Source organism: Alligator sinensis, unplaced genomic scaffold, assembly GCF_000455745.1.
Source record: "Alligator sinensis unplaced genomic scaffold, ASM45574v1 scaffold1264_1, whole genome shotgun sequence".
Taxonomy (NCBI): domain Eukaryota; kingdom Metazoa; phylum Chordata; order Crocodylia; family Alligatoridae; genus Alligator; species Alligator sinensis.
In genome coordinates, this window is record NW_005842770.1 from 343,639 (window position 1) to 370,752 (window position 27,114).

Consider the following 27,114-nt stretch of genomic DNA (forward strand, 5'->3'; position numbering starts at 1 on the left):
AACTTATGTGCACTTTGCTATTGTTTGGGGTCAGAGTGGGGGCTGGGAAAGAGGACACGAGCAATCTTCCAAGTCCTCCCCCAGCTGCAGTCTTTCCCTGCTGGCTTAAGGAGCTGTGTCCCCAAATATGAGGGGCTGCTCTGCACAGGCTGCCTTTGAAACTGGAAGCAGCATAGCCATATCTATGCAGATCCAGTCTCATTAGCTTGGGGCAGGCTGACTGATGCTGGCACCTAGCAGCACTAATTAGCCTGCCTAGAGTGCTCTGGATGTGGCCATATTGCTTCTGGTTTAGGATCCCTGATTAAAGGATGTGCAGGGGAGGGTGGGCGCGTGCACATGTATGTGTATGTGTCAGCTCCTATTTTTCCTCTCTGTTTTGCCTCTTTGCAGGAAGACCAAAAAGTTTATCTGTACTTGAGGGAAACTTACGGTGTGATGTGGAACAGGCACATTTTACTGCAAGACAGCAGGAGAGAAAAACTGGCTACTGATTTGGCTGAGCCAGCTGGGAGGGATTTTGGTCCTATTCCACCTGTATCAGTGCCGGATGGGAGGGACTGCCCCAAGGACCAGGGATGCTTAGACCTGTCGGAGATCGACAAGGACAAGCCTTCTTGTTTGAAAACAGCTAGTAGCTTTTAAAAGAAGGTGATTTTGGGGGGGGACCAATAATGTGCTGCCAGCGTGCTGAATCAGCAAAGCATGTAAGAATGTGAGATGATGGAACTTTCACGTACGTGACATTTGTGACTTTGCTGCACATTGATTTGGGGAACTGAAGCATGCCTCTCTTGGCATAGTCAGCACCCCAAGGTTTGAAAACTACTATTCCTTTCTTTATCCCAGGGCATTCTGACTCACTGCTTTGGCTGCAACACACCCCATGCCTGGGATCATACTTCTGCATGTCCCTCCTCTCCCTGGGGCACTTTGGGGCCAAGGCCAGCTGGCATAGATCAGAGCAGGCAGAGGACTGACAACAAGGGGAGGTCCAGCATGGGATTTTGCCCAGAACATTCAGCGGGCAGGTGGCTGCCTGCTAGACACTAACATCCAAGTGTGGGTGTTTCCTAGCTCTTCTTTTTGAATGCATAACCGCTGGGATGGTTTATATAATTGAAAGACAACAAGAAGACTAACTCCACCAACCATTATTTTGCCCAGTCACACTGAGGAGACGTCAGTGTGGCATCTGGTAATGACATTTAGTGATCCCCAAGCTATAGCTTCAGAACAAGAAGCTGGCCAGCAGCAACATTACTGGAATTGTTACTTAAATATTTAGTGGTGGGATAAAATTTTATCTAGTATCATTTACAAAATACAGTTCAATGCAACTTAATTGCAATTTGATGATATGTAATGAAATATGTCTGTAGAATGATACAGTGTGGTCAGAATTTAAGTTGTGGTTTGTCTTGGTTATTCAGATATTCATGAAAGATATTCATGAAATATCTGCGGACCTTGAGCACAAGATTTCCTGTTTTTATTAATGGAGTTAAACTGAACTTGCTGGTAACAAATTTTGTTTGAATGTTATGCTGATGCTGCAGGGGGAGGCTGCTGCGTTAATTAAGGATGAAAACCAGTTTCCACACCTAGATTTCACAGGCTAATGACAGCGAAAGGTTCACATTCCTGTGTTGGTGCCTACCAAGATGAATTGTTAAGTCCTTTCTGTTGTTTGTGAATTGTAAGAGAGTGATAACCAATTATTTTTTCATGAAGATGTTGCAATGCTCCTGTAACCAGTCACAGGCCAGTGGGAACTGAGGACATTCAGGAGATATCTACCACATGGCTTCAGACTGTAGAATTACAGTTTCAGTGCACAGTACTTTGCAAGTCAGAGGCTGGCAATCCTGTAAGCTAAAGCCCACTTCCTTACTGTTTTTTTTTCCTGTCTTTTTTGTAAATCTATCAAACTAAAGGGGGAAAAACCCAGCATTAATATAATACTAAGACTTTAGGATGAAGCATGTGAGTCAAGGAATGGTTTGGTTAAGGCTGATCATGCCCCCTTATTTCTGTTGTATACATCTTGATATGTTTTTCAATTATTGAAATCAAGGGTTCCCACACTTTTTGGAGCAACAGAACTCTGTCAACCCACACAATATCTTATGGAGCCACTATTCTCTGTTATCATCAGACTTAATTGAAAACACTGTACAGAGTCTGTAAGTGAAAATAAAGTACACAGCTGCGAAACTGTGCTGTCATCCCTCCCAAACACCTCCCTCCCCCCATCAGAAAGTCACAGGGGCTTCTCTCAAAACATCCCCCTCAAACACTTCATCTGGAACAGCTGGTTTTACCCCTGCCAAATATTCCTCCCTCCCTGTGCAGAAGGAGGAGTGGGGGTGGGGGCATAGGAAAGAGGCCACACTGTTGCACTACAGTTGAAAGAGAAAGAGAGGGGGAAAGGGGAGGGAAGGGAGAGTGCCACATTGTGGGATCCCTTGGAGCATGGGATCTGGTGTAATCTGTGGATCAGCTGTAGATCAGTTACCATGGCCTCATGGACTACCTGTGGTCTGCAGCTTAGCTCGGGAACAACTGCTTGATGATACAATATACAATTATTCTAATATTATAAGAGCCCATGTCTGTCTGTCTGTCCATAATGCTTTATTCACGCTCTGACTGGGTGACAAACAGCCAGAGTGCTCCTGATTCTGAAGCCATGCCAAGGACCGGACAGAGGGTGGGGGAGCCAAGGCCAGCCTCAGCTCCCCCACCCCACTCCCTGCAAGAGGCAGAACAGCTGCAGCATGGGGCACTGGGTGGCAGCACTCCATCCCAGGCCCCCTCATCATTCTTGACAGGCAATTGGCTAGTCCTGAATAAAAACATTAGAGTGCTGCATTTAACAATCTTAAAATGAGCAAATGGAAAAATGAAGATGGTCTGTTAAGCTTAACTGAAGAGGTTACCTCTTCTGCCTCTCTTGAATGGCATTGGCCACATTGCATTTCCAGTAGTTTTTCTTTGCTTGAGACGCACCTGTGTGTAAGATGCACCTCTCCTATAAAAGGAATGAAATTGTAATTGAAAGCTGGTGAACCTTTATTACAATCATTCCAGTTATTTTGCATTATGTAGCTTTAGTACATGAGATGCACCTTAATTTTACAGCTCCTTTTTCAGGGAGAAAAAGTACCTTAAGCACTAGAAAATATGGTAGTTCGTCAGACTTTCAGCCTTTTTACATATGCAGGGTGGGCAGCTCCCTGAAGTAGTCAATGTTATTTTTGCTCAGTGAAAGGGATGGGGGATGCTCAAAAAAACTGTGGAGTGTGACAAGCAACTGAAAAGAGCCTGTGGAATAGAAATGCACAGGTATTACAGATGTAAGGTAAACTTTAGGTTAGCTCTTCAGCTTTTTCATCATGTGTTCAGCTAGTTGTTTCTAAAAAGAGCAAAATAGCTCATATGTGCTTACAGTGCAAATGCCACAAACCAATTATTGTTGATCTCAAAAGCACCACTTACAAATTAAGTGTGCCTGCTAGTTCATCTAGGAATTCAGCAGGTGCCTCCCTGTTAGCTCCTCATTAAGAAAGATCCTGTTGGTATTCAGGGTCCTGGCAGATGCAATTCATTTATCAACTGGTTGCTTGCACATTGTTTGGCAGCTAAGCCACTTGATGGATACACCCATACACCTCTGAAGACCAAGAGTACATACTCAGCTGCACACTCAAAGCTTGGCTTCTGCATTGAAAGCTGTCCTGTGGCTGCACAGCTCTGGTCTGCAACCAGAATTACTTCACTTCTGCTGAGGAGGATAAGAATTCTGCTGCCAGCCAGCAGCCAACCACAGGACATGTTGGCCAGCTAAGTTGTGGTTACCAGCTAAATCTGGCATCTGCAGCTTAAACTGTACTTGACACAAGGCCATGCACCAGGGGTTAAATAAGCTGTCCTATGTCAGTATTAAACTAATGTATGTACTCTTTCTAGTAATTGTATTGACTCTTTTCTCCCCCCTCTTATTGTAGGTACCTCCCTTGCTGGAGTTGGATCATTCAGGCATCTTGTGGATTCTTCATTCTCATGTAGCATCAGATTACTGCCCGTGTCTTTCTGCATAGAACATCTCTCTCTATTGCCCCAAACCAGGACAAAGACAAAAAATAGGGGGAAAAAATAATTGTTTTGTCACGTTTTTGTTTGAGAGCTGCTTTAAGTTCTTTAGTGCCTCTTAGTGAAACTGCCTGCATTGTGAGAAGAGAAGCACTGGATGCTGACCATAGATACAACAAAGTCATGTCTTTTTGGGGGTACAACCTTAAGGAATACTATATGTAGTCAAGTTGCCTTAGATCAAACCTTGTGTGTGTTGCACTGGCCACTATTTCTACTGCAGCTACTGTAAACCTTTAGGTATCTCAGTCAATCATTTCCACTGTAGTTTGCAGTTATTTTCTGAACTGAAGAGAGGATACTCTCATTTTAATGTTTTTATTCAGCATGGCTTGGGCTTGAGGCAGTGTGGGGGACCGATTTTAATTGAATTCCTGGTGAATTTCCCAGCCCTTGCAACTACACAGGATTCATGCTATGGCAGCAGCCTACAAACTTGTGGTCACGACAGTGAACTGCTACAGCAGCGTTGTGGTAGAGTGCCGCTTTCAGCATACCGTGCATTACTGCCCTGGTGCCTGCCACGCGGTCAAGCAGGGCCTGGCATGCATTGTGGCCCACCGCAGTATTTGTGCAGAGCTGCTTCGAGTCCCAGCATCCCACAGCAGAGGTACAGATCTAGGCACTAAACTTCCTGCTCCTGAGAATGGGCCAGCTTTGCCTGGAAATGAGGACTACCACCAGATCCTCCCAAATAACCCGCGGCTCAAAAAAGGTTCTTCACTGCAAGCTTCCTGCAGTCTCAAAGATATCACTGGGGAAGCAATCAATCTTGCCAGTGGCAAAACAAAAGAATTCTCATTTGACAAGCTCAGAAACTCCTCCAGCCATGTAACCCATCGAAAGGGAAGGAAGGTTAGGTCCGAAACTTTCAGTAGGCGCTCATTTGATTTTGATTTGATTTACGGGCACTTAAGCAATGATGAGAACTGTCCTCCCTTTGGCTTGGTGCAGAATCCCTTGCCTGGGGAGAAATGGCAGGAGACAAGTAATTCTCCAGAGGGACACATAGGCCCTTTTCCCCAGACCTTTTCTGAAGAGAGCTTTATTACTCAGATTTTAGAAAAGCACAAGCTGGACACCTCTTCTGGTGGGGACATTAAAGTGTGTTTGGACATCCTGCTCAAATGCTCAGAAGACCTGAAAAAATGTACAGATATAATAAAGCACTGCATCAAAAAGAAATCTTCAGATGGTCTTGGTGGGGGAAACAGTAATGACCCCCTGGCCAACTCTGAAATGATCTATATGAATTTGATGTCAAGGTTTTCTTCCTACCTGAAAAAGCTGCCCTTTGAATTCAGGCAGTCTGGACACGCAGAACCCAGTGACCTGGCCGAATTGCTGAATAGCCTGCACAGTTTGCAACAGACACCCTTTTCCCCAATATTTGGTGATGAGCAACCACCTCGTTATGAGGATATTGTACAGTCGCCATCCTCCAGGACCGACCACTCCTTTAGTGTAGAACGGCAAGATGATCCTCATGAGATCAGTACAAGTTGCATTGCCAAATCCATCCAGACTAACACAGTGAGCTTTACCTCAAACTCCCTACACAGCATCCCCCAGGAGCACACCCGAAGAGCTGTGAAAGATGTTTGTGCTCTACCTCAGTTGTCAACTGCAAGCCCCTCTGACTGCATGTCTTCCACAGAACCTCTGTACATTGTGGAAGAGTCAGATGGGGAAATAACACCAGGCAAGGTAAAGAAAGCAGAGAGTAAAGGGAACTGCGAGAGTTTAGGGATCAGGCAACATAAAACTGGAAGTTCAGATCCTGCTAGAGACCTTAAAGCAGCACCTGCTGGGGTGCAAGATGAAGATCTTGCCCATACCTCTGAGAAAACAGTCTTGATAAAACCAACCTCAGATTCTCTTCTGGATGATTCCCAGGGTGATACCTCTAAAAAGGAGCAAGCAGAATCTAGGGCAACCAACCAGGATGAGATAGATAAGCTGCTCTTGGACCTGGAACACTTCTCACAAAAGATGGAGAGTACCCTGAGGGAGCCCATCACTACGGAGAATGATCCTGCATGTATTAAGGAGTTCAGCCACCAGGGTGGGCAGGAAATACCCCTCGCTCTTGAAACCAAAGGAAAACTCGCAGACAAAAGCCCTACTTCCCCTTTGTCAAAGATCATGGAAACCAACGGCCATAAAATGGAGGAAGATGACAAAGCTCTTTTACTGCGTATTCTGGAAAGTATTGAGGACTTTGCCCAGGAACTGGTTGAATTCCAAATGGGCAAAGGCAGTTTATCCAAAGAGAAGGAAGTGATGCACATTCTTCAGGAAACTCTGACAGCCCCCTCACAGTCCTTCCCAGCTGTGCAGAGAAGCTACACTGAAGTTGCACCCAAAGATGCTGTCCCAGCCTTGATTCAGCAGGCCCCAGAGGTGATCAAGGTAAGACATTTAGGCCCTTGACCAGATATTTAGAGAGAGAAAGAGAGAGAGGCACTGAAAACTCAGAAATATTATATTTGGGATGAATGAATATGCTGAAGTTTGCTCCAGTGTGAAAGTACATGCCAGACTTAGATGTCTTGAGAAAATAGATTTAACATAATTCTTTCTGCCTCTGAACAGTCAGCAGGTCTCCATTGCCCATGCTTTCTGCAGCTCCCAGAGTAGGTTTATTCCTTAGGAATGGGACAAAAGATGGCAAGGTGTAATGTTCTCTCCTCTCAGCACAGAGCCAGCATGGAGTCTGGTATTCCTACAGTACAGATTTGGGAGCAAGGAGCCCAGCACTCAGGCAGCCAGTTTTCCTGCATGTTAGCCATGGAACCAAGAATGAGTCTGTCCACCAGCTGGAAACCTGTTGCTTGAGCCAGCCTCATAGCTTTGCATTTAATATTAAAAGACTGAATTTTCAAAAGAGCTCAGAGCTAGATTTCCCAGCACTCAGCATGTGGTCATGGCCTGGCTTTCCAGAGCACAGATTCTGGTTAGGTTCCCGAGTCGGGCCTAGATTTCCCCAACTACTCAGCCAGTGGCCCCCTCCCAGTGATGCAATTGCAGACTATCAAAAGAGCTCTGACTGTAGGGTGCTTCTAAATTTCCATGATCTCCTAAAAACAGCCATTTACTGTTGTGGTAAAAAGACTGCAGGGGTGAAATCTTTTGGCACAAGGCCCTCTCTGTATTTCTTTGGGGAGCTCTGCACATAGGAAGCCTGCCTGCTACCACTCAAGGAAGAAGGTGGGCTCTTCCCTGCAAGAGAAAAGAATTATGCTCCAAATATTTCTTCCTATCCTTCTGTATCTTTCTTTATTTACAAAGCAAGAGCAATGAAGAAAATCCTAGCTTATTCTAGACTGTGAACTTGAAGCAAAAGCATGCTTGATCCAGCATGACAGTGAGTTTCCTATGATGCTGTAGTGCTTTTACCAACATTATGTGCTAACTGTGTTTCTATGGTGTTATATGGATGCAGCTAGCAACACTTCTTGGGGAATATATATGAAGCCAGGATTCCATGCAATTTCTCATTCATTTGTGCAGCACTACTCACCCCTTTAACTGAAGAATCTGGTAACCTACCCATCCCCCATGCTAAAAGCTTAAAAAAATTGTCCTTATTTAGCTACATAAGAGGAAGAAAATGAAGATAAGCCAAATAGAAACTCAGGACATCTATTATGTTTTTTTCCTTTTTGTTTAGGGAAATAAACATTTTATTACAACCCTCTCAAAACCTGAGAAGAAAAAACAATTTAGTTCAGATCCTTAGCAGGCATGAATTTCTATAGCTACATTAAAGTCTCTGTTGACTTATATACCAGCCAAAGAACAAGCCTTTTGTTGCAAAAAAGCAATTAAAAATTACCAAGTATAAACAATACAGTTACTTATTACCTCATTTCCAGCACTAAAGCCTTTAAAAAACAAGGAAATGAACACAGGCTTCATAAATCTTAGAAAGCATATGGAACAGATGCATACTACCATTATAGGCAAAGCAGGTAGCACCCCATATTAAGACTGCCTGCCAGTTCCCATTGCAGGATCTCGTTTTGTGTATAAGTTTGCCAAACATTAACTGCATGGCCTGAAATTTTCCATACCACTTCTTTGCCTCAAGCTGAATTTTGTTTAAATTTTGAGCTGGAATGATGTAGTCATTTCAGAGAATAAAGCTAGGAAATAGTATGTTGTTTTGGAATGGGAAAAAGAGTGCTGGTAACATTACATCTGAAAAGGTCTAGCACCCTCAGGTCTTGGAACACGGAATTAAGATTTGGCAGGAATATGACCATGAAAGGGGTGTCTTTTGCAGTCTCTATGAAAATGTCTCTGTGACAGCTGCCCCTGGGGCATGAACCTGTGAAGCCCCCTGGTAGCCATGTGACTCCTGCTCAGCTCAGTCTCTATTGCAGCCCTCCCTTAATTGCTCGCCCACCATGCCTTGTTCTTACCAGAAGTTGAATAAGGGAGGCTGCCCCCGGGCCTTAGAGTGAGCCGTAGTCCACTTGCAGTACTACTGGGTCTCTCCTGGACCCCCAAACACTTTGATTCAACACTTAAGCTCAGTATACCCTCTCAGCTAGCCTGTGGCACTGCAGGGCCCCTGTAGTTTTGAGGGCTACATGCATATCTCTGTCCCTCCAGGGCATCTGTAGCCTTAAGGGCTCAATGTGTGGCTCTGTTTCCTCCCCTATTCCACATCCCGAGCCTCCCAGATGTTCTGTCTCTTTGATTTAACTATGTATACACTTGGCCCCTTGGGCTCTCAGACCCCCCCCTAACCCCACATGTAGCAACCCCTCCTTCAGGCTCTTGGATCTCCCTGGTCTGGCTTAGCCCACTCCGGGCTTGTGGACTCTCTGGCCTAGCTCGGCCCATCCCTGGGCTCTTGGACTCAGCCTGCTTTGGGTCTCAGCCTTTTTCTAGGCTCCAGGGTCCATTACTGGGCCTCACCCTCAGTCTGAGGGCTCCCAGGCTACTGGTTCTCTAAATAGGCCTTGAGCTTGCCCCAGCAGACAGGCTCAAGGCTAAACTACCAGTGTAACTTAAATGAACAAGAACCATCTCAGCCATCTGGCAGACACCTCAAGCCTTCCAGGGGTTTAACATAAAACAAAGACCACTTGCTTGTAAACCCAGTCTTTCTCAGTCCAAGGAACTTGCCTCTGTTCCTGGCGCCTTCAGAGTTGGTCTGCAACACCCAGGTCCCATCTGGAGCCTTGAAGCCGGGAGTATCTCACTTCATGGTTGCTGGGGAAAGACTGACTGACCAATGCAGGCTCTGGGCTTATATTAGCTCCAGCCTGAGCCCTCTTCCCATCAGGTGAGTCCCTCATTAGCTCCACCTGCAAATAGCCTCTCAGGCTACTTGCTCTCTTAAAGCAGCAACATCCCAGTGCCCTGTTAGTCTCCAAATATGATCAGATGTTAAGCCTTTGATAAAATCTCAGTTCACCTGTACTCAGTAAAGGTTTCCTTGATGTTAGCAGTGAAAATCTCATACCTCTTTGTTCTGACCAGATACCACATGCATATTCCTCACTGAACACCTCAACCTAGGACTATAGGGCCAAACGTGGACTTCCCCTGTTATTGCTATGCCTGTTTGCTCCAGTATTTGGTGAGCTTGGAGCCATGACTGACCGTCCCACTAGTGGCCAGGTGATATGGAAGAAGTTACCTAATTTAAATGAAGAAGGGACAGGAACTCCACCTGGAGATCTGGGGGTAAATGTTGGATGGAGAAGATAAGGACAAGGAAGTTACATGAGCAAGACTGTGGCCAGAGAAGGGGAAGAGAGAAAATTTGGGACTAGGAGTTGGGGGAGGCATGTGGAGGGGGAGGCTGAGTCAAGATGCTATACAAGGAACTGGGAACAACTGGGTGTTGAGGAAGACTGAGATTAAATGAGGAGCTGGCATGGGGGATAATGTGACTAGCTGGTTAAGACAACTAGGACAGGAGATCCTTAGACTGAGAATAAGGAGGTGAGGGTGGGAAGACAAATCTGATGAAGTACAGGGTATAAAACTGGGACTAGCTGGGCAAAGAGATTGTGATGAGGACTTGGGGGGCAAGAGGGCACTGAAAATGGATGAGAAGCCAGGGAAGGGTTATAGGGCTAGGAGCAAGTGGAGCCAGAGAAGGTTGGCAGAGGATGACAGGGTGACTTGAGAAAAAGAAGCAGAATCATAGAATTTTAGAAAATGAGGGTTGGAAGGGACCTTAGGAGGTCACATCTAGTCCAGCTCCCTGCTCAAAGTAGGACCATCCCCAACTAGTTCATCCCAGCCAGGGCTTTGTCAAGCCAAGCCTTAAAAACCTCCAAAAATGGAGTTTTCACCACCTCTCTAGGTGGGTTGAGATGGAAAGTTGGTGAGGACCTGGGACTGGCTAGTGATGGGGAGGGGGAGTAGCTGGAAATGACTGAGTAAGGATCCTGTGGTTGAGAACAGGAGGGAGACTGGGACCAGGATGGGAAAACTGAATGGCAACTGGGACTGGCTAGGTTAGGGCATTTGGGAATAGGACAAGAAGCTGGGATGGGGAAGAGACAAGACTAGAACAAGGACAGAGGTTAAAGTAGAAAGTGTCATGCTGCCAGAGGAGAAGTGTCTGTGCCCATTATATCACACTCATCCACTTGTGAAGTGTGTTGGGTGATGTAGAGGATGACAACCTACTACCACTACCAGCTGCTCTGTTAGCTGAACTGGCAGTCTGTGCAGTATACATATAGAGTTCAACCCTGCCATTGAATGATGTAGGTATTGTTACAATGTCACAAAATAGAATGTCTTTTTTTTAATTGCTTTTTTAAAAAATGAAGTGAATTAACACAGATCATCGGTGGTGTGAAGAACACTGTTAAGGTGACAGTGATGAGGACCATCAAAAATCCAGTAAGGAAATTAATAATTGTATTTTCAGTGCAGAGTTTGGCTGGGGTGGTGTGAGTGCTAACATGCATGTTTAATCACCTGAGTTCGCAAGTTCGAAGCAATAGGCAAAAGTGTTCACAGCACGGCCTGTCAGATTCCAGTGAGTCTGAATTCTGCTAAATACCTTGTCACAAGGACACAAAAAAGAAAGGAAAGGGGCAGAGTTTGGATAGTGTGGAAGTACACTGAGCAACGAGAAAAAAAACAATATAGTCACTGCTCATTAAGTAAGTGCTGTGCATACCAAACTGAGGTGCTGCTCCTGTGGAAAAACACCATATGATCATGTCATTACAGAATGTTTCATAATGAACAAAAACAAAGGGGCTGAAGTAGAGTTGCCCAGGCAACCTGGATTCTTTCTTTTCTTTAACCTTGAATGTTCAACTTTGCAACCCTTGTGATATTCTTGTAATACATTGTTTGTGTATGTGTGTACTTCAGTAAAAAATGACATGCATTTTTTGACATCACAGTAAGTTTAACTCTGATGCCAAATAATTTCATTCTTTCATTCAAAATATAAATACTGGTCTCTTTAACACAGCCCTTTTGAAGCACGGATGTTTTGCATTCATGTATTAATGTACATCTAGTTAGTGGAAACATAAATGAATTGGTATATTTGTCTGTTTAAGAGTAAAAATACATATATATAAGGAAATGAATAATATAAATAGAAGAATAAAAAATAAAATACTAAATAATGAGGCCCCTACTATCCATATATAGTAGAAAAGAAAAAAAATTGAGATTTGTGCTGGAAAATTAGAAGTAACCCAAAGCATTCCTACTCTATGTGTGTGTATACATGTGTGCTTTACTGCACATTAGATTAATTTAATGCTCAGTAAAGCATCACTGTCTACATGTGCACCTCAATTAATGTGCAGTAGGTTAATTTACTTTGGCGGAGGATAGTTCTGTCAGACACAGGTACTATCCTACACCACAGTAAATTACTGCACTTAAATGCACATGTAGATGGTGATGTCGGGATTAGCTCAAATCAAAGTATATTAATTTGCATTAATTGCATGTGTAGATGTGCCCCATGAGACCAAAAACTTGACTACTGCTACTCTTGTAAGTTCAATAGCTGTTGAGGTGTTACGGCAATTTAGTTGGGTTTGGAAACAGCTGGGGATGCAGCCATTTTAATGTCTACCGTGAGAGACAGTCATAGGCTGCGGAGGCCCCAAGGGAGGGCAGCAGGGTGGGAGCCCATGCCTGCAGTGGGCAACTTGCGCCTACCCCCACCCCTGCCCTGCACACAGATTTGAGGGGTGCAGGTTCCCCCCGCTCTCTGGGAGTGCACACCATGGTGGGGAGCTAGCCCCGCTTTCCCTGACCCTTGGACGAGCCACCCGCAGCCCCATCCCACTCCCTGCTGGGGCCCTGCAGCCATACACTGTGGCCCTGGGCCCCAAGCCCCATGCACCTTCTGGTTGGGTAGCAGCCCCAGCCCTACCCAACTCCTTTCCTACAGGGGCCTCAATTCCGCTCCTCCGCCCCACTTACATGCGGGAGCTGCTTTCCAGGCTACCTGGCAGCCATGTGTATGTGAATGTGCGCACATGCACATGGCACCCCCTGCCTGACCGCCCTCCTCCTGCTCCATCCCAGCCCCTCCAGGCTGGAACTCTGCCAGCCCTGCAGGTAGCTCTTTGCAAAACTGCAAAACCTGCGGGTTTCTCCGTTAAAATGTGAAATCTGTTTTATTCCAGTAAGGAGAAAAATCCACGTTTTACTTCATTTTTCCATGGGAAATGGAAAACCCGGACCTCTGCTGATGATTAAAGAGGAGAGCCTGAGGTTGTTTAGATTTAGCTTCTCTGTGCCTCCTCCAGTAAGCAGGGATGTTTAAAGTGAAGAGTTCCCTGTAAGACTGGAAGGGCCATGTCACTCTGGTTACCCAGAACTGCTGAGCTGTGGTTCTTGGGCTTTGTTTTGTAACTCAGCAGACCCAACAGTGGAATCAGACCCAACAGTGCAAAATTGTCTTTATAGTCTGCATTGTAGTTTCTGTCATGCCCTTATGAGTATTGGGGAGTCAAAAGTATTATGGTTAAAATCAACTGTCTCCGAAGCTTGAAGTTCACACTTGAGAACAGGTACTTAGACCTTAGGCTCAACTTTCTTTATAGACTTGCCTGAGTTCAGTGACAGATGAGTAAATATTTTCTACCACAGCTATCTTAAAATAATCTGACAACCTGATGTGTGGTAAAGAACTGTAGCCTGCTGGAGCCTGCTGGACCTCTGTGTGCTGCCCCTGTATTTGTGCTAATTTATTATATAGTAAGAGAGACAGAATTTTCTCCCCAGGGGAGAACTGGTTGTCTGTCTGTTTCAGCTCTCAGCATAGCAAAACTAATATAAATTACAACAATGCTGCTCAACCTTCTGGTCCCGTAGGCCAGATGATTGGGGCGAGGCCAATCTGTGGATCAGGTCCCGTACTACTTCTGCCTGGGCCCTACGCTGTTGGATCAGCCCTGCATTGCCAGATCAGGACCCTCACTGTCATCTCTCAGCCCCACGTAGCCAAATCAGCCCTGCACCACCTCCGCCCGCCATGCATGCCCAGATCAGGTCCTATGTCACCCCAATCCTGCATGCCCAATCCAGGCCCCATGTGCCTAATCTAACATGCAGGGCCATGCTATCCACCTGCAGGGCTCCTCAGAGGGTTCAGAAATTTGGCAGCAGGGGAGCAGCAATTAACACAGCTGTTTCACTCCTACCATCAACTCTTTGGACCCAAGGGCTGGATGACATGGCCCTGTGGGCCAGATATAGATCAAGCTCTGTGGATCAGGGGTTGAGCACCCCTGATTAACATGTTGCATGTCCAGGTCCTAAGTGAGCATAAAAGGATCTGGACATTTACACTACTGTCTCATAGAGAAATATGGTCCAAACTGTGCCCATGTCTTGCTGCTTGAATATAGAATCAACTCAGGAGAGGTTTGGATGTTCTGGCTACAGATTTATAAAGAAACCAAAGAATATTGTAATACCTGTTATGAATACCCTCTGGTGATCCTCAAAACTATTAAAATAATGCAATTTTTCTCTCTCTCTCTCTCTCTTTACTGGATAGTCCATTCAGTCATGTTGAGGTTGATCTGAGAGGACCCTTCAACCTGACTGCCAAAGAGTACAGTTATATATATGACATACTAGACTATGCTACATGACACTTGGAGTAATTTCTTTGCACCATTTCAGCATAGCGTGTCAGCAAGCTGGTTAGTGCTTTACTGGGTGGATCCCCAAGATAATGTTAACAGATAATGGTGTTAGTTCATGCTTTCAAGTTGTGTGCTCCAATGTGTCAGCTTCATGTAGTTCTAGTGACTGCCATACAGTGAGTGGGCCAGCACCACTCTCTGCCGCTGAGGGCGTGGCTCTGAGTTTGAAAAGTGTTAGTCTGTCACCTTAAATTCTCATTTAAGCTCTTTGCTTGACTGGGAAACTCAAGGTCACATTTGTGACCACTGAAGCCTACAGCTGGGACAGGTTCCCTTCACATTTGTTACTTATAATCCAGGAAGTCCTAAAACCACATGGGAGGTTTGCCTTTTGATTCATTGTCTGAAGTTGCCTGTGCATTTCTTAATAAAAGACATGGCAAGAGCAGGTGACTGATGTGGTGAATATGGTCTTCCATGTCCTTAATTTGTGGGAATCTCTTTGCTTACAAAAGACTTCTCAAATACTGTACTTTAATTCAAATAGGTAGAGCAGGTAGGGGCAGATCCTGTTCTGTGTTGCTAGCCACAGAAAGTAAACTCCTAGTAAAGGAGCAGGGACCACTGAAACCAGAAGGTAGATTGCAGAGTTGAGTGTTTGCTCATCCTATGGAGTAGGAACCAGACGTGAAATCCTGTTACTACTAGGCATACGGGCCAATGTCCTGCCCTCATAGGAAAAGCCAGCACCCAGATATAATAAATAAGAGATTGAATGGTCAGACTTGGAGCTCTGTCTCTCTGAAGGCGTATAGGGAGAGATTAGGCTGTCATCTGCTATGAGCCTCTTCATACTGGCATGGGGAGCAGCCTGTGCCTAGAGACAGCAAATGAGAGCTGTGGAAAAAGTGAATAAAAAGGATGACGCATTTTGGTCTCTTTATAAAACCATTTTTCTATCAACTGGTGCAAAATGCCTGAGCTTATTATCTGCGTTTGTCCTAACATACTTCCTCTTGTTGTAAAGAGGTGAGGTGATTTGCTTTTTCCAAGTAAGGAGTAGAAGTTGCACTTTTCTAAAAATAATAGACCACAGTCTTAATTAGAATTAGTCTTGCTCTACTGCTTCAGCAATACACAGGCAGGGGCCTCAGGAACCACTAATACCATTTCCACGGTGGCCTATCCTTAGAGCATATGTTTTTAGTTTCAGTTGGGGCTGACTGCTGCAAGTTTGCACCTCTGACTTCAGCATTAAAGCTTATAAAATAAGAACTATCAGGGGAGCTGATATATTTAGCCACTTCTGCAGTGCGTCTAACTTTAGCACTCTTGGTAGTGGTGGTGGGTGCTTCCTTTCCCACAATCCCCCTGGCCTATTACAAGCCAAGGACAGATTGCCTGTCATCTAGCTAGCAGGGAAATAGATTCTGTTGTAGATCATGTTTCTTGATAAACGATTGCAAGAAGGCATCAGGAGGTTCTGGTTGTGCTGAGGGATAGTGTGAATGTCAGCAAAAAAGGGGAATCTGGCCTCAGGAGTGAGCTACAATGCTTGGATGGTCTCCCCCTGAGGAAGGAGAAGACATAGTATGTTTCTGCAGGAAGTCACTTGCACCTCTTTGCCTGTAAAACTCAAAAACAAGAACGCAACCTATTGGGTCTGAAGTGATCTCCCACAAAAACTCTGAACCTTTACTGGAAAGTGAAAAGCTTACCAAGATGATGATCAAGGAAACCTCTCTGCGGCGGGACCCAGACTTAAGAGGAGAGCTAGCTTTCCTTGCGAAAGGCTGTGATTTTGTTCTTCCATCTCGGTTCAAGAAGAGGCTGAAATCATTCCAGCAGGCCCAGGTTTGAAAATGTGGTCTTTCTTTTCCTTTAGTTATTTATTTATTTAACTGCTTTGTGTCTTTTCTAGCAGATCGGGGAATGGAACTGCCTTCCCTCTGGGCTTGCCTATTTGTAGAAAGTTATTTGCAGCCAGATACCAACAGGTTTAAAAATAGACCTTCGCAGCTTAGAGCACAGAGTTAAAATGTCGTCGTTAACAAGGGAAAACTTTTTCTGACAAGGACAACAGCTTCACAGATGTAGGCAGAAAGAACTCAAGACTGAAAACTTTGCTGCACTCTTGTTAAGAAAAGCTCCGTTCAGGTGGGTGTTTCCCATCTGACTGTGTTGAGTGTCCATCTGATTTGCATTTTGTTTTATGTATATTCCTGAGCATCCCCAAGCCACTGCTACCTTGGAGCTGCCTTGAATTTGCCCCTAACCAGAAGAACTGCTTTTTGGAGAGGAGCTTCAATGAGAATGCTCCTCTTTGCCACTTGCATTCCTTCCAAGGTTGCTGCTGAAGGTGACGTGGCCAAGGAAATGAGAGTGTGGCGCAGGCTTCACTTCATCCCACTATGCCCCAGATCCTGTATAGTCTCCCTGGGGCAGTTGGCAAAAGGATGCTCTCATTTGTGCCAGGCCACCAGACTGGCCTATCACAGCCTCAGACTTGGGGAGAAATCACAAGATACTGTATTTTCTCACATATAACATGCATCTCCCCACCTTCAAGCATTGCCCCCATATTAGGGTGTGTATTAAGTGGGGAAGCTGATTTTCTGCCTGGGATAGAAACACTCTGCTTTGTTTCCTGCTCTACAGTACAGCAGTTGTGTTACTATTCAAGCAGCTGAGGGAGTGGTTGTTTTCATGGCTCATTGTTCATCACTCCACAGGTGTTAATGATCATCTGTCATTTTTAATGGTCTTGATGTCCCACTTAAGAAGCTAAACTTTTTAGGGCAGTTTTGGTGTCTTCTGGGTGCTTCTCTTCTCTCTACTTCTGTTTGACAGCCTGCAGACTCTTTAGCTCTTTTCAAAATCATAAATCTACCCTTGAAAACCAGTTTTCAGTAACAGCTAGGATTTCAGCTTTAGTTAAGCAGGAAAGGGAGGGTTGAGACAGCTGAGAATTAGACTCTGTTCACTACTCTATGCAGCCATATCTCTGAAAAAAATTATTCTTTCTGACTTTCAAAAACACAATGGGTATTATATTCTGGAGCATGTTGCATGCAAGAAAATACAGTAATTGAAATGCTCCCATTTTCAATTGTGCATCATGCTCCTTGGTTGCACCTGAGGATCAGGGCCAAGCAACTAATACATGAGTGATTCAGAGAGAACGCTAAAACATTGGGATTTTCAATAATGCAAGTATTATCTAAGAATTATTTCTCAGATATCCACGCGATGTATTATTAGAAGGGAGGGTATTTTGTCTTAATGTTTTGCAGTGATACATTGAAATAGGTATGTGACACTACTCTTAAGAATGTGCTTTTTCTGTTCCTTGAAGAAAAGAGCATGCAGTCATGGGGATGCTGGTAGTTAATGGGTTTTGCAGTAATGACTTGGGAGATAGATTGTAATAATTTTGAAAAAGGCTTAAAGACACAACAATATGAAGTAGTTATGAAAGTTTACTACCTGAGGTGCAAAACCTATTTCTCCTCCTTGATCACAATAATGAAACAAAACTTGGGTTTTATTTGCCCACCAGAAAATATTCCTTGCTAGTGAGAATTAGATAAGTAGAATTTGCAATTGAGTATGCTAGTGGCCAACTCAAAATGGAGCCTGGCTACCTCAGATACCACCTCTGCCTGGTCCCTATCCCTGTGGCCAAGATGAATAGAGATAGGGGTTTTTGGTGGCCTGGTGTTGGATTCTGGAGTTCATTGCTCTAGAAAAAACAATCTGATCTGCAGCGTCATCTATTTACTTAGGACTTAGTGTCAGAAGCTGTAGAAGAGTGCATTGGCTGCTTAACAGTATAGAGAGTTAAGCAGAGAGAAAGACAGAAAGAGAGACGGAGAGACGGATCTCTAAGCGCTGTGGGTCCTTTCGAACCCAGCGCGTCTTTCTTAAGAAGGCGATAGAGGCTCCAATTGCCAAACCCCCGGAGCCTAGCAAACTCCGGGGCACCACTCACCGACGGCCTCTAGCCTCTCCCCGTCACCGATCGCAGTCCAGACGAATCCCTACCCTAGAACCCAGTTATCGAAACTGCGGAGTCTGAACCACTCCGAGGATCCTGGGAACCGAGTTTTAGAGTCCTCCAACGAGGATTGAAGCGGAGCTGTACCTGGAAACTGTCCAGCCTGCACCGCGACCATCTCCGGTGTAAGTAAATAATCTTTTCAATCAACCATTACGCCTCCGTGACTGATTCTAGCTCGAGTGTACTACTCCACCCCGCGACTTTTCTCTGGCCCCACGTGCCCGGGCTGCCGGCCACAGCCCGCGTGCACACAGACGGGCCCGGCTCGCGCCCGGCGAGGACAGGACTGGGAGCCGGCCCGCACACCTCCAAGCTCCCAGAGCTGGCAGAAGGGTCTGCGGGGGTGGTTGCTGGCATGCGAGACCCCATGAGAACAGAATCAGTAGCAGAAGCTGTCCTTGTCCCTCAGATATAGACCAGGAGGTTGGAGGGGGCAGAGAGCAGAAGAGCAGAAAGAGCAGGGCCCTTTCTAGACTTTTTTAGCCTCAAGGCCTTCCGTCCAGATCTTTTCTGACTTCACATCCATCTAAGTGATTTTTAACTGGGTTGCCATGAAATTCAGAAAAGTTACCGAGTTATTTTTTTTACCAGTACATCTCAACACTGGCAGGGGAATAGACCCGATCCCTCAGAGCTGGCTCTGCTCTCTTCAGAACATGTACGCTGCTAGGGCGTGCTTTGGTTTCCACGGGGACGTGTACATACATACACCCACGCCTGCGGTGAGAAGGGACCCTGTGGAAGGGGGAGTCCTCATCACTTACAGGAGGAAAAGTGAAAAGTCAGGAGAAATTTCTCCCACCCATCTCTTTGAGGAGCTAGTTTTACAGGGCCCTGAGGGACAGACTTGAAGGTGTGTCAGGAAACTGGATGGAAAGCAGCACTGAAAGGCTCTAGCAGTCTTATTTCTTTGACTTTTCAAATGCAATTCTTTGGCAAGTTAGTCTCTAAAATGAATTAAGAAAAAGGCTTCATGTTCCTAGCAACTAGTAAAGGCAGCAAAGAGCAATACAAGCAATTAATAAATTTTGCTTGTATTTTATTACATTGAAGCAATAGCAATTTTTGTTTTGAAATATTTGGACTAGGTTTGAGCTGTTTGAGCTTTTCTTATCAGCCATTGTAAAATATATTTTAAACATAACCAATGAAGATGAAATAAAGCTCAGATTAAATAATTTCCCCAGTCAGGCTTTCCATAGTCTATCAGCCCAAGACAGGACAGGAGCATTCCCATATCAATTCAGGGTCCATTGGTGGTTGCTAAGAGGAAGAGGGTCCCAGACTACAGGGAATCCCCTGAAGAGCAAGGTGACAGGTAACACAGGCAGCCCCTGCCTGGGTCGGGGCAGCTTCTCCTTCACCAGCCACACAGAAAACTCCTTCTGCTCAACCTCTTATTGAGCTCTGCTTGTACCTCAAAAAATCTCTCTCTGCTGTAGTTTTGCATGTGACTTTGCATCTGACAAAGATGTCAGGTCTCTCTCAGGGTGCCTATACACGTGCAACAAGGCTGCTCTGACGCGCTGTAATTAATCGAGTCTGCTGGAGCATGGTAATTACCATGCTCCAATGGACTCCAATGTCATGCGTATCGTGTCTCCATACTGAAAAATGGCGGCAGGGGCACTGATGCTCGTTTAACGAGCCATTTTTCAGTGCAGGGGTAGGCAGTCCGAGCGCTTTAATTAGAGCAGCTCTCAGAGATGTTCTAATTAAAGCACCACCCCCACTCCCAGATTATATATAAATATCTCCAGTGTTTAAATAAACCAGTTAACAGCTTTGGCTTTTTGAACTAAAGTGTTCCATTACATGAAGAATAAAGAATTGTATATCAGTGTTTATTTCAATTACGCTCTTTTACTATGTTTTACTAAATGTGCTAAAGAACAGGACCCCTGCATGTTTAAATTTTAAATAAAATGTTGATTTTATTACCTCATAATTTAGGATCCCAAAAGTACCAAAGAAAATTCACATGTGCTCAGCTGTTTAATTTCATGACCTCATCCCAAAAATATTAAAGTCTGAGCAGAAGTCAAAGATGTCAGAGGACTGTGAAAAGGATGAACTAGTCTGTCACCATAACAACTATAGACGTATTGTATACAGGGTGATGTTGACATGGTATAACAGAGGCCTGCAGGAAGGGGAAAAGATGATCCTGAGAATTAGAACATAGAAATAGTGGTTTCTGCCCTGACTGTGAAGTATTAGATCTTTACTTTTGGAGGGAACTTAAAAACAAAACGTAAGGAATTGCTCAACTTGCTACTTTAATACCTTTCCTTGGAAATCTTGCTGTTAATCTTTCTGGACCTTGGTTCCTCATGCGTAAAAGGGAGGATGATAACATTATTCTAATTCCTGTGGATATTATGAGGGCAAACTCATTCATATTTGCACCAGCTGAGTGATGAAAGCATTGAAAGAAGGTTTTATTTCATTTGGGAGCAAAACCAAACAGAACCTTTATTTGTTGCAGGGCTTGAGTGCTGTCTGTATTCTTACTCAGACAACACACTAAATGACAAGGTTAAAAAGAAATACTGAACATGGACTAAATAAGTCGAGTACAGAACACTGGCCATCCTGCACACTGAATGAAGCAGGGGTCTTATGGAAAAGTTTGGATGCTCATGTAATAAAATACTTTATCATAATGCATGATTACAAGGGGGCTGAAATAAGGTTGAACAGGCAGCTTTAAATCTAATATATCCTAACTTCTCAGTGTTTGACATTACAGCCTTAGTATTTTAACATGGGTCTGTATTGGTTTTAACATTTACATGTGCACACATACACACACACACAATCTGTTTTTTGACCCAGTTAATTTTGTGCATTTGGAGCATATTTTTTCACATTTTTACATTGTATTGTGAAAAGAAAATTTATTCCTTGCCTTATCTTTTCAGGTTCAAAATAAACAAGAGAAGAAGCCTGGGATTCCATCCCCAGGCCCTTTGAACTTAGCAGTCAGTCCACGACCTCTTTTGCCTGTGAATAAAGGCACTGTCAGTGCTCCCTTGTCCATAAACATTCCACGTTTCTACTTCCCCAAAGGACTTCCAAATGTGTGCACCAATCATGAGGAGACCATTGCCAGGATTGAGATGGCCTTTACAGAATTTGAAGAGAGAGTCAACATTTATGAAATGGGGAAAATTACCAAGGTAAATATTGTAGTGTTGAAGTGATGTTGTAACTGTGATGGTTCAGGAAATATGCAAGAGGTAAGATTGTTGTGGGGTGACCTCTTTCATAGGACCAACTGCATGGTTGGGAAAAGACTTCGACAAGCTTTTGAATTCAATGCATTCTTCTGTTCCTTCTTTCTTCAGGAGACTGGAAGAGAAATGCATTTTATTCAAAAGCATGGCTACGTCTATCCCAACCATGCAATCGGTCCAATAAAAGGTATCACCCACAAAAATCCTTGCTTTTCACGAGGAAAGTATGGTTGCTTTGAAGGTCATTCATGTTTTTGGGGATGATACAGCTAGACCAAGACTAGAATTGAGGAAATAAAGCTACTGGATGTTCTAGTACGTAAAGAGGAAATGTATACTTTCAGTCTGATTGACTTTCTTTTAAATTAAGGAAACAGAAAAACAGGAATGAACTCAACTAAAGTCCCTGGGAGAGGAGAGTGCTGTGTGTGTACTCTTCTGGTGCATAATGCATCAAAGTTGACCCACTTACCTACTGACAGGCAGATTGCTTAGAAATGCAAATGTGTTTAACACAGAAGACAGTCACAACTGCTACATACAAAATAGTTGCAAATGACACAAATGACTTGGAGGCAGATTGTCTCCTCACTTCAGTTGGTGTTATTAGCAGTGGAAGCAATTGGCAGCATACAAAAGTTAGATATATGTGTGAGGTCAGAAATGGGTCCTTGGTCTCTATTCCTTCCCTAATGGTCCATGAGCCAGGTAAGACTTGTTTCCATTTTGTGTTTAGAAATACATAGGCCTTCTGCTGTTCTTTTAGTTTTCCACAAGGGCTCCACTGTGAGCATTGAGTATCTGAAACTTGGGATTCAAGCAGTAGGTTATTTTCAACTTGACACTGCCTCCAGCATGGGCACACCCTTGTCATTTAGGAAAATGTTGTGGCAGCAGAGACTCATTTTATGATAAATATGGCACCAGCTAATAAAACACAGCTCCAGCAAAGCTGCTTAGGAAAATACCAGTGCTTGGTAGGAGAGTTTCCTGGCCCATATTACATATAACAAAAGGGCAGGGCAGGCACTTGTCTGTGTCATTACTATACTCTAAGCAGGAAAAACAGCAAGGTGCTGCAGAGAAGACTGTAACCTCAATCACTGCTACCTCTGGCCATCGTTGGACACATATGTTATCTGATGACATCCAGGTGTGACACATTTCTTTGCTGTAGTACAGACATGAAGTCTAGACTTGAAGCTGTGAAGCAAGTAAGCTATGAATAAGCAAGGAAGCTGTGAACAGAACAAGTCAAAAGAAAATCTCAAGACTTTTCCTCCAAGTGGCCCACTTTTCCCCCATCAGTGGACAACATTGCGGTAGACTGAAATAAGAATGGTCACATCCAAAAGCAATTATGCAGCTGACTGGTGTTCTGGTAGAAAAAGGAAGAAAATGTTAGGGCAGAGGTTTGAGGAGAGAACTTTGTTCATTATAAAATAAGATTGCAAGAGAGGCTTTCAGTGGAAGGTGGGGAATTGTGTCTTAGCTCTATAAAGTTGCTGTCTTGCCTGGATCCACCCTGTGCCAGCCATGCTTCATCCAAGAGTTAATTGCTTGGAAGCATCTTGACATCTTCCCAATGGTGATGGAATTTGTTCCCTGGTCCTTTCCTGTCACCTTGACACATGTAGTCCTGCTTCACTCATTCCTCTCCAGAATCACATTGCAAAGGCCATTCACTGTGTCACCCTTCTGTGAACCCCCCATTCTCTAGTAAATGAAGCATACACTGCTTGCCTTTACTTTCAACCCCCTTTAAGTCTTCACTCGACCTGTCATCTCTCCTTCACTCCACTAGTTATGTTTTCAGATGCTTCCAGGTTTTCCACCCCCCACGTCTCTCTATTTTGGGGAGGAAGACCTCACAAACAGCCCCTTTTTGTTTGTTCTTCTGATTTCTCCTTAAAACTCCTGTGCTGTGATACTTACACCAACAGTCATGCTCACCAATATCATTCCTCATACTCCCCATGTCTGTAGCCACCTATCTCTGGTTTGTATTCAGACTGTGAGCTCTCTGCAGCAGGGACTGTTGGTTTGTTCTGTAGCTCTGCATGGCCAGGCAGAGTGGGGTCCTGTTCTTCATGACTGGGGCTTCCAGGTAGTTGAGGAGGCGGCAAATACTTTGGCATTATCAGCACATTTTTGGTCCGTGGTATCTTGTTTTCTCTCCCAGTGGTCTCAAGCAGATATAGAAGAGGAGTCACAATAGTAGGGACCTCTGTGAATCACCCTGTGCAGGTGATGGCCCTTGGCAAGGGGGAAACAGTTGAAGCTACTGTCATGTCAGGCAGTCTTTCTGCTGTGTCCCTTAGAGGTGATAGCGGGACCTTTGTGGTTCAAGGTGTCAAAGGCAAAGGGCATCATAAGGACGGAGGTTTTACTTTTGGCCATGGCCATGGGGAAATCTCTGTCCCTGTGCTTTGCCCTGCTCTGAATCCTGATTGCAGTGCACATACCTGCAAAGCTCCAATGTGTGGCTGTTCCTTCAGCTCTTCTGCAGCCAGGTAGCGAAGTTCCTGAACACTGAGTGAACTGTTGTGTTTTCCCAGGCAGTTGTCAGGTGTGCTTTCCTGAAGCATTACAGAGGGGAAAAGGCACTGGTTTTCCTAGCTCAGCACTTGAAAGCATGTCAATGCAGAGGCTAACTAGCAATTCCTGCATGATGGAATCTTAGGTGCATCTGCCTCTCTCCATTGGTGTCACCAGGACAAATGGGATTGTTTTGGGATCTCTTGCCAAGGTGTAAGAGGACCAGGGAAAGGGCATTAGGTTGAGGGTGCTAGTCTCCTCTTGGCCCAGTAATTTACCCAGGCCTATGTCTGTGTCGCAGGTGATAACTGAGTTTTGTATCCTGGTCTGAGCATCACAGTAAGATATTTTTGATAAGCTACACATATTAATACCCCATTTCTCACACAGCAAATGCTGGGCCCTTGGCTACATTACAGAGTTGTGCATCACAACCCTGTCATTCAAGGAAGCTAGTATAGGTATGGTGGCAAAAAAAACTTCACTCATCACATTTACATCCACATAAGGGGGCCCAGCCACCTTAGTGCTGCCACTCATAAAAGTGACAGCAGCACCCCAACATAGATGTATGGTAGATGATGAATTCAGTGTATAAACAGATGAGCCAGTTCTGTGAATACCCTTGTATCCAGCGCACTGAGCTGCAGTGTATCTTTGTGTTTCATTCACAGATATGTGGCTGCCCTCTGTACTGGAAAGCACCCATGTTCAATGCAGCAGGGGGAGAGCGGACAGGATTTGTGTCTGTACATTCGTTCGTAGCTATGTGGAGAAAGTGAGTATAGCTTTTCTCAGAAAAGAAAAAGGCCTGCCTGCCCACCCTTCTAATGTTTTCAGTCCTGTCATCCCTCAGTTCTACCCCACTTCTCAAACCACTCTTCCATTCCAAACAAATTCATATTTTAAAAGCTACATTGGCTTCTGTGGTCTTCCCTTTAACTTCTTCAATGTTTGGTTCCCAGTTATGTTACCGGTTTCTGCATAAATTGTTTAGACCAGCCTTTCTCAAATTTGGGTATGCCTGTCTCTGTGGGCATGTAGTGAACTTCTGGAGGGTGTCAGGAAGAAGTGGAAAACAGAAGAAACTAAAGAGGAATTACAAGTGGAGGAAAAAGAAGGAAAAAATAATTTAAAATTCTGTGCCTCTTCGGTGACTAGAGTGCAGATATAGTGATGAAAAGGGTCACTTTTTTAATATCTGCGACACCGGGGTACACAGCAGTATAACTTAAAGTGAACACAACTCAAAAATGTTAAGAATGCCTGGTCTAGCTGAGAATCAATATCTGCTCATGTTCAGCCCATGAAGTACAGTCCTGAGAGAGTGTCATTCCCTGGGATGGGAAAGTGCGAGTACTGCTTTCAGTACTGGATTCCTATTGGCAGTGTGGGGAGGTATCTAAAGACACCCATCTGAGGTTTGATTCCCCACGATTGCTTTGAACAGGAACTGCTTGGGAATGGGCTGAGTGCAAGGGAGTACAGGAGGAAGTCATGTGCCCGATTCTCCGAAGCATACTCCCTGCTTGGGCACTTCGAGTCAGGCTGGGTAGGTACAGGGTCATATTTTCTCCAAAGCTCCCTTCCAAGCCAGTGGAGCTGAAGTCCCCATGCAGCACAAATCTGCAGCTTGTAGTAGATATGCTCCCTGGTGTTTCACTGCAGCGAGGAAACAGGATACACCAATGGCTTTGCTTTTTGGCCCCAATTTAGACAGAGACCTAAGCATGTGCTGAAGTATCATGGATTTCACAATTAAGTACTTGCCTACTTGAGCTGCTGTCAGGCCAGGGTATCTGTTGCTACTCATCATCTTAGCGACCTGAGATTTGCCATGCAGCTCCAGCATGGGTAATAAAGCATGGCTGTCGCATGAGAGCATGCAGCCAAGTGGGGATAGCTGAAAACAGGGCAGCTGGGCAAGGCAGACAGGATGGCAGTGACCAGGCCCCAGAGAGAGGAGCTCAGGTGGGAGGAAAATCAAACGAAGCATTTAAATTAAGAGACTGAAGGACCAGACAGATCAGAATTAGCAGGGCATCCCACCTGGTATAGGCAGCTGGGTGAAGGCCTAAAGGCATGTGTTGAGGGTAGGTATGGGTGTCATGCTGTGTCTGAGAAGCAGGACTAAAGCCAAAATATCATCATGAAGGAATGGGAAAAGAAAGGTGTGAAAGAAAGCAGGGATGATACCCTGGGCCAGATCATAGTTTTGGCACCCGTTTTGTGAAGACTTGGCCCATATGTGGAGCTTCACAGTCACTTGAACATAACAGTCTAAAAAGCTCCTTTCTAGAAGAGGAGTTCTGGTTGGGCTGCTCTGACCTGCAGATAGGTTAGTGGAAGAGCCCCTTATCTCACCCAGGTGTGTTTCCCACAGGGCATGTCTAATGCTTTAAATCAGTTTAGCTTTTAAAGCATCAAGCTGTGTTCACACTACATCCTTAGGGGGACTGTTCCTCAGCCTAATCCAGTGACTACTGCCCACATATGTCCAATTGCTGTTTGAGATTTATTCCCCGAGTATTTTCCACAAGGAATACTGTGCAAGCAGCTTCTTAGTTCTTACCAAAATAAAACTGCAAAGTTGTGTTAAGTTTTCAGCCGTCAGGTGTTTTTTTTTTTTTTTGATACTGACAATTTTTTTTCCTTTCTACTAGTCATAATTAATCCCTTTTATTTTGTACTAAATAGTTCCTCTTCCTCATGGTTTTTTGTAACCTGTTACCCTGCTCTTCTTCTGTTTTCTCTTAGCTGAGCTAATTTTAGCTGTTTTATAAATTTCCTCATAAGTCAATTTTTTCAAGCCCCTGATCATGTTTCATGGCTCTTCTATGAAGATTCCCTAACACCAGTTTAGTTACCCCTCAATCAGAGGAGTTGTCCATGCTTTAGTAACTTGAAACATCAGTCTATTTTTATGCACCTAATTCAAGAGACCCGATTTTTCAGAAGTGCTGAACATCCACAAACCTGCTTTGAAATCAGGGAGAACCTGGTATGA

General features: G+C 44.5%; 1 protein-coding gene across 6 annotated transcripts in view; it reads left to right on the forward strand.

Moving 5' to 3' along the window:
• Positions 1-453: 453 nt before the first annotated feature.
• The window catches only part of PPP2R3A (protein phosphatase 2 regulatory subunit B''alpha), a 61,322-nt gene continuing 34,661 nt past the window's right edge, over positions 454-27,114 (forward strand). Inside the window, exons 1-4 of one of the 6 annotated variants that reach the window (XM_025216842.1) lie at positions 454-651; positions 4,011-6,567; positions 21,255-21,512; positions 24,782-24,885. In XM_025216842.1, the coding sequence (XP_025072627.1) occupies positions 4,573-6,567; positions 21,255-21,512; positions 24,782-24,885 (2,357 nt within the window). In that variant the 5' untranslated portion in view covers positions 454-651; positions 4,011-4,572. Of the gene's footprint in view, positions 652-674; positions 817-1,492; positions 1,871-4,010; positions 6,568-15,702; positions 16,125-16,252; positions 16,428-21,254; positions 21,513-24,781; positions 24,886-27,114 lie in introns of those variants that run through there. The other 5 variants (XM_025216843.1, XM_025216844.1, XM_006034760.3 and 2 more) reach the window with 5 other exon arrangements.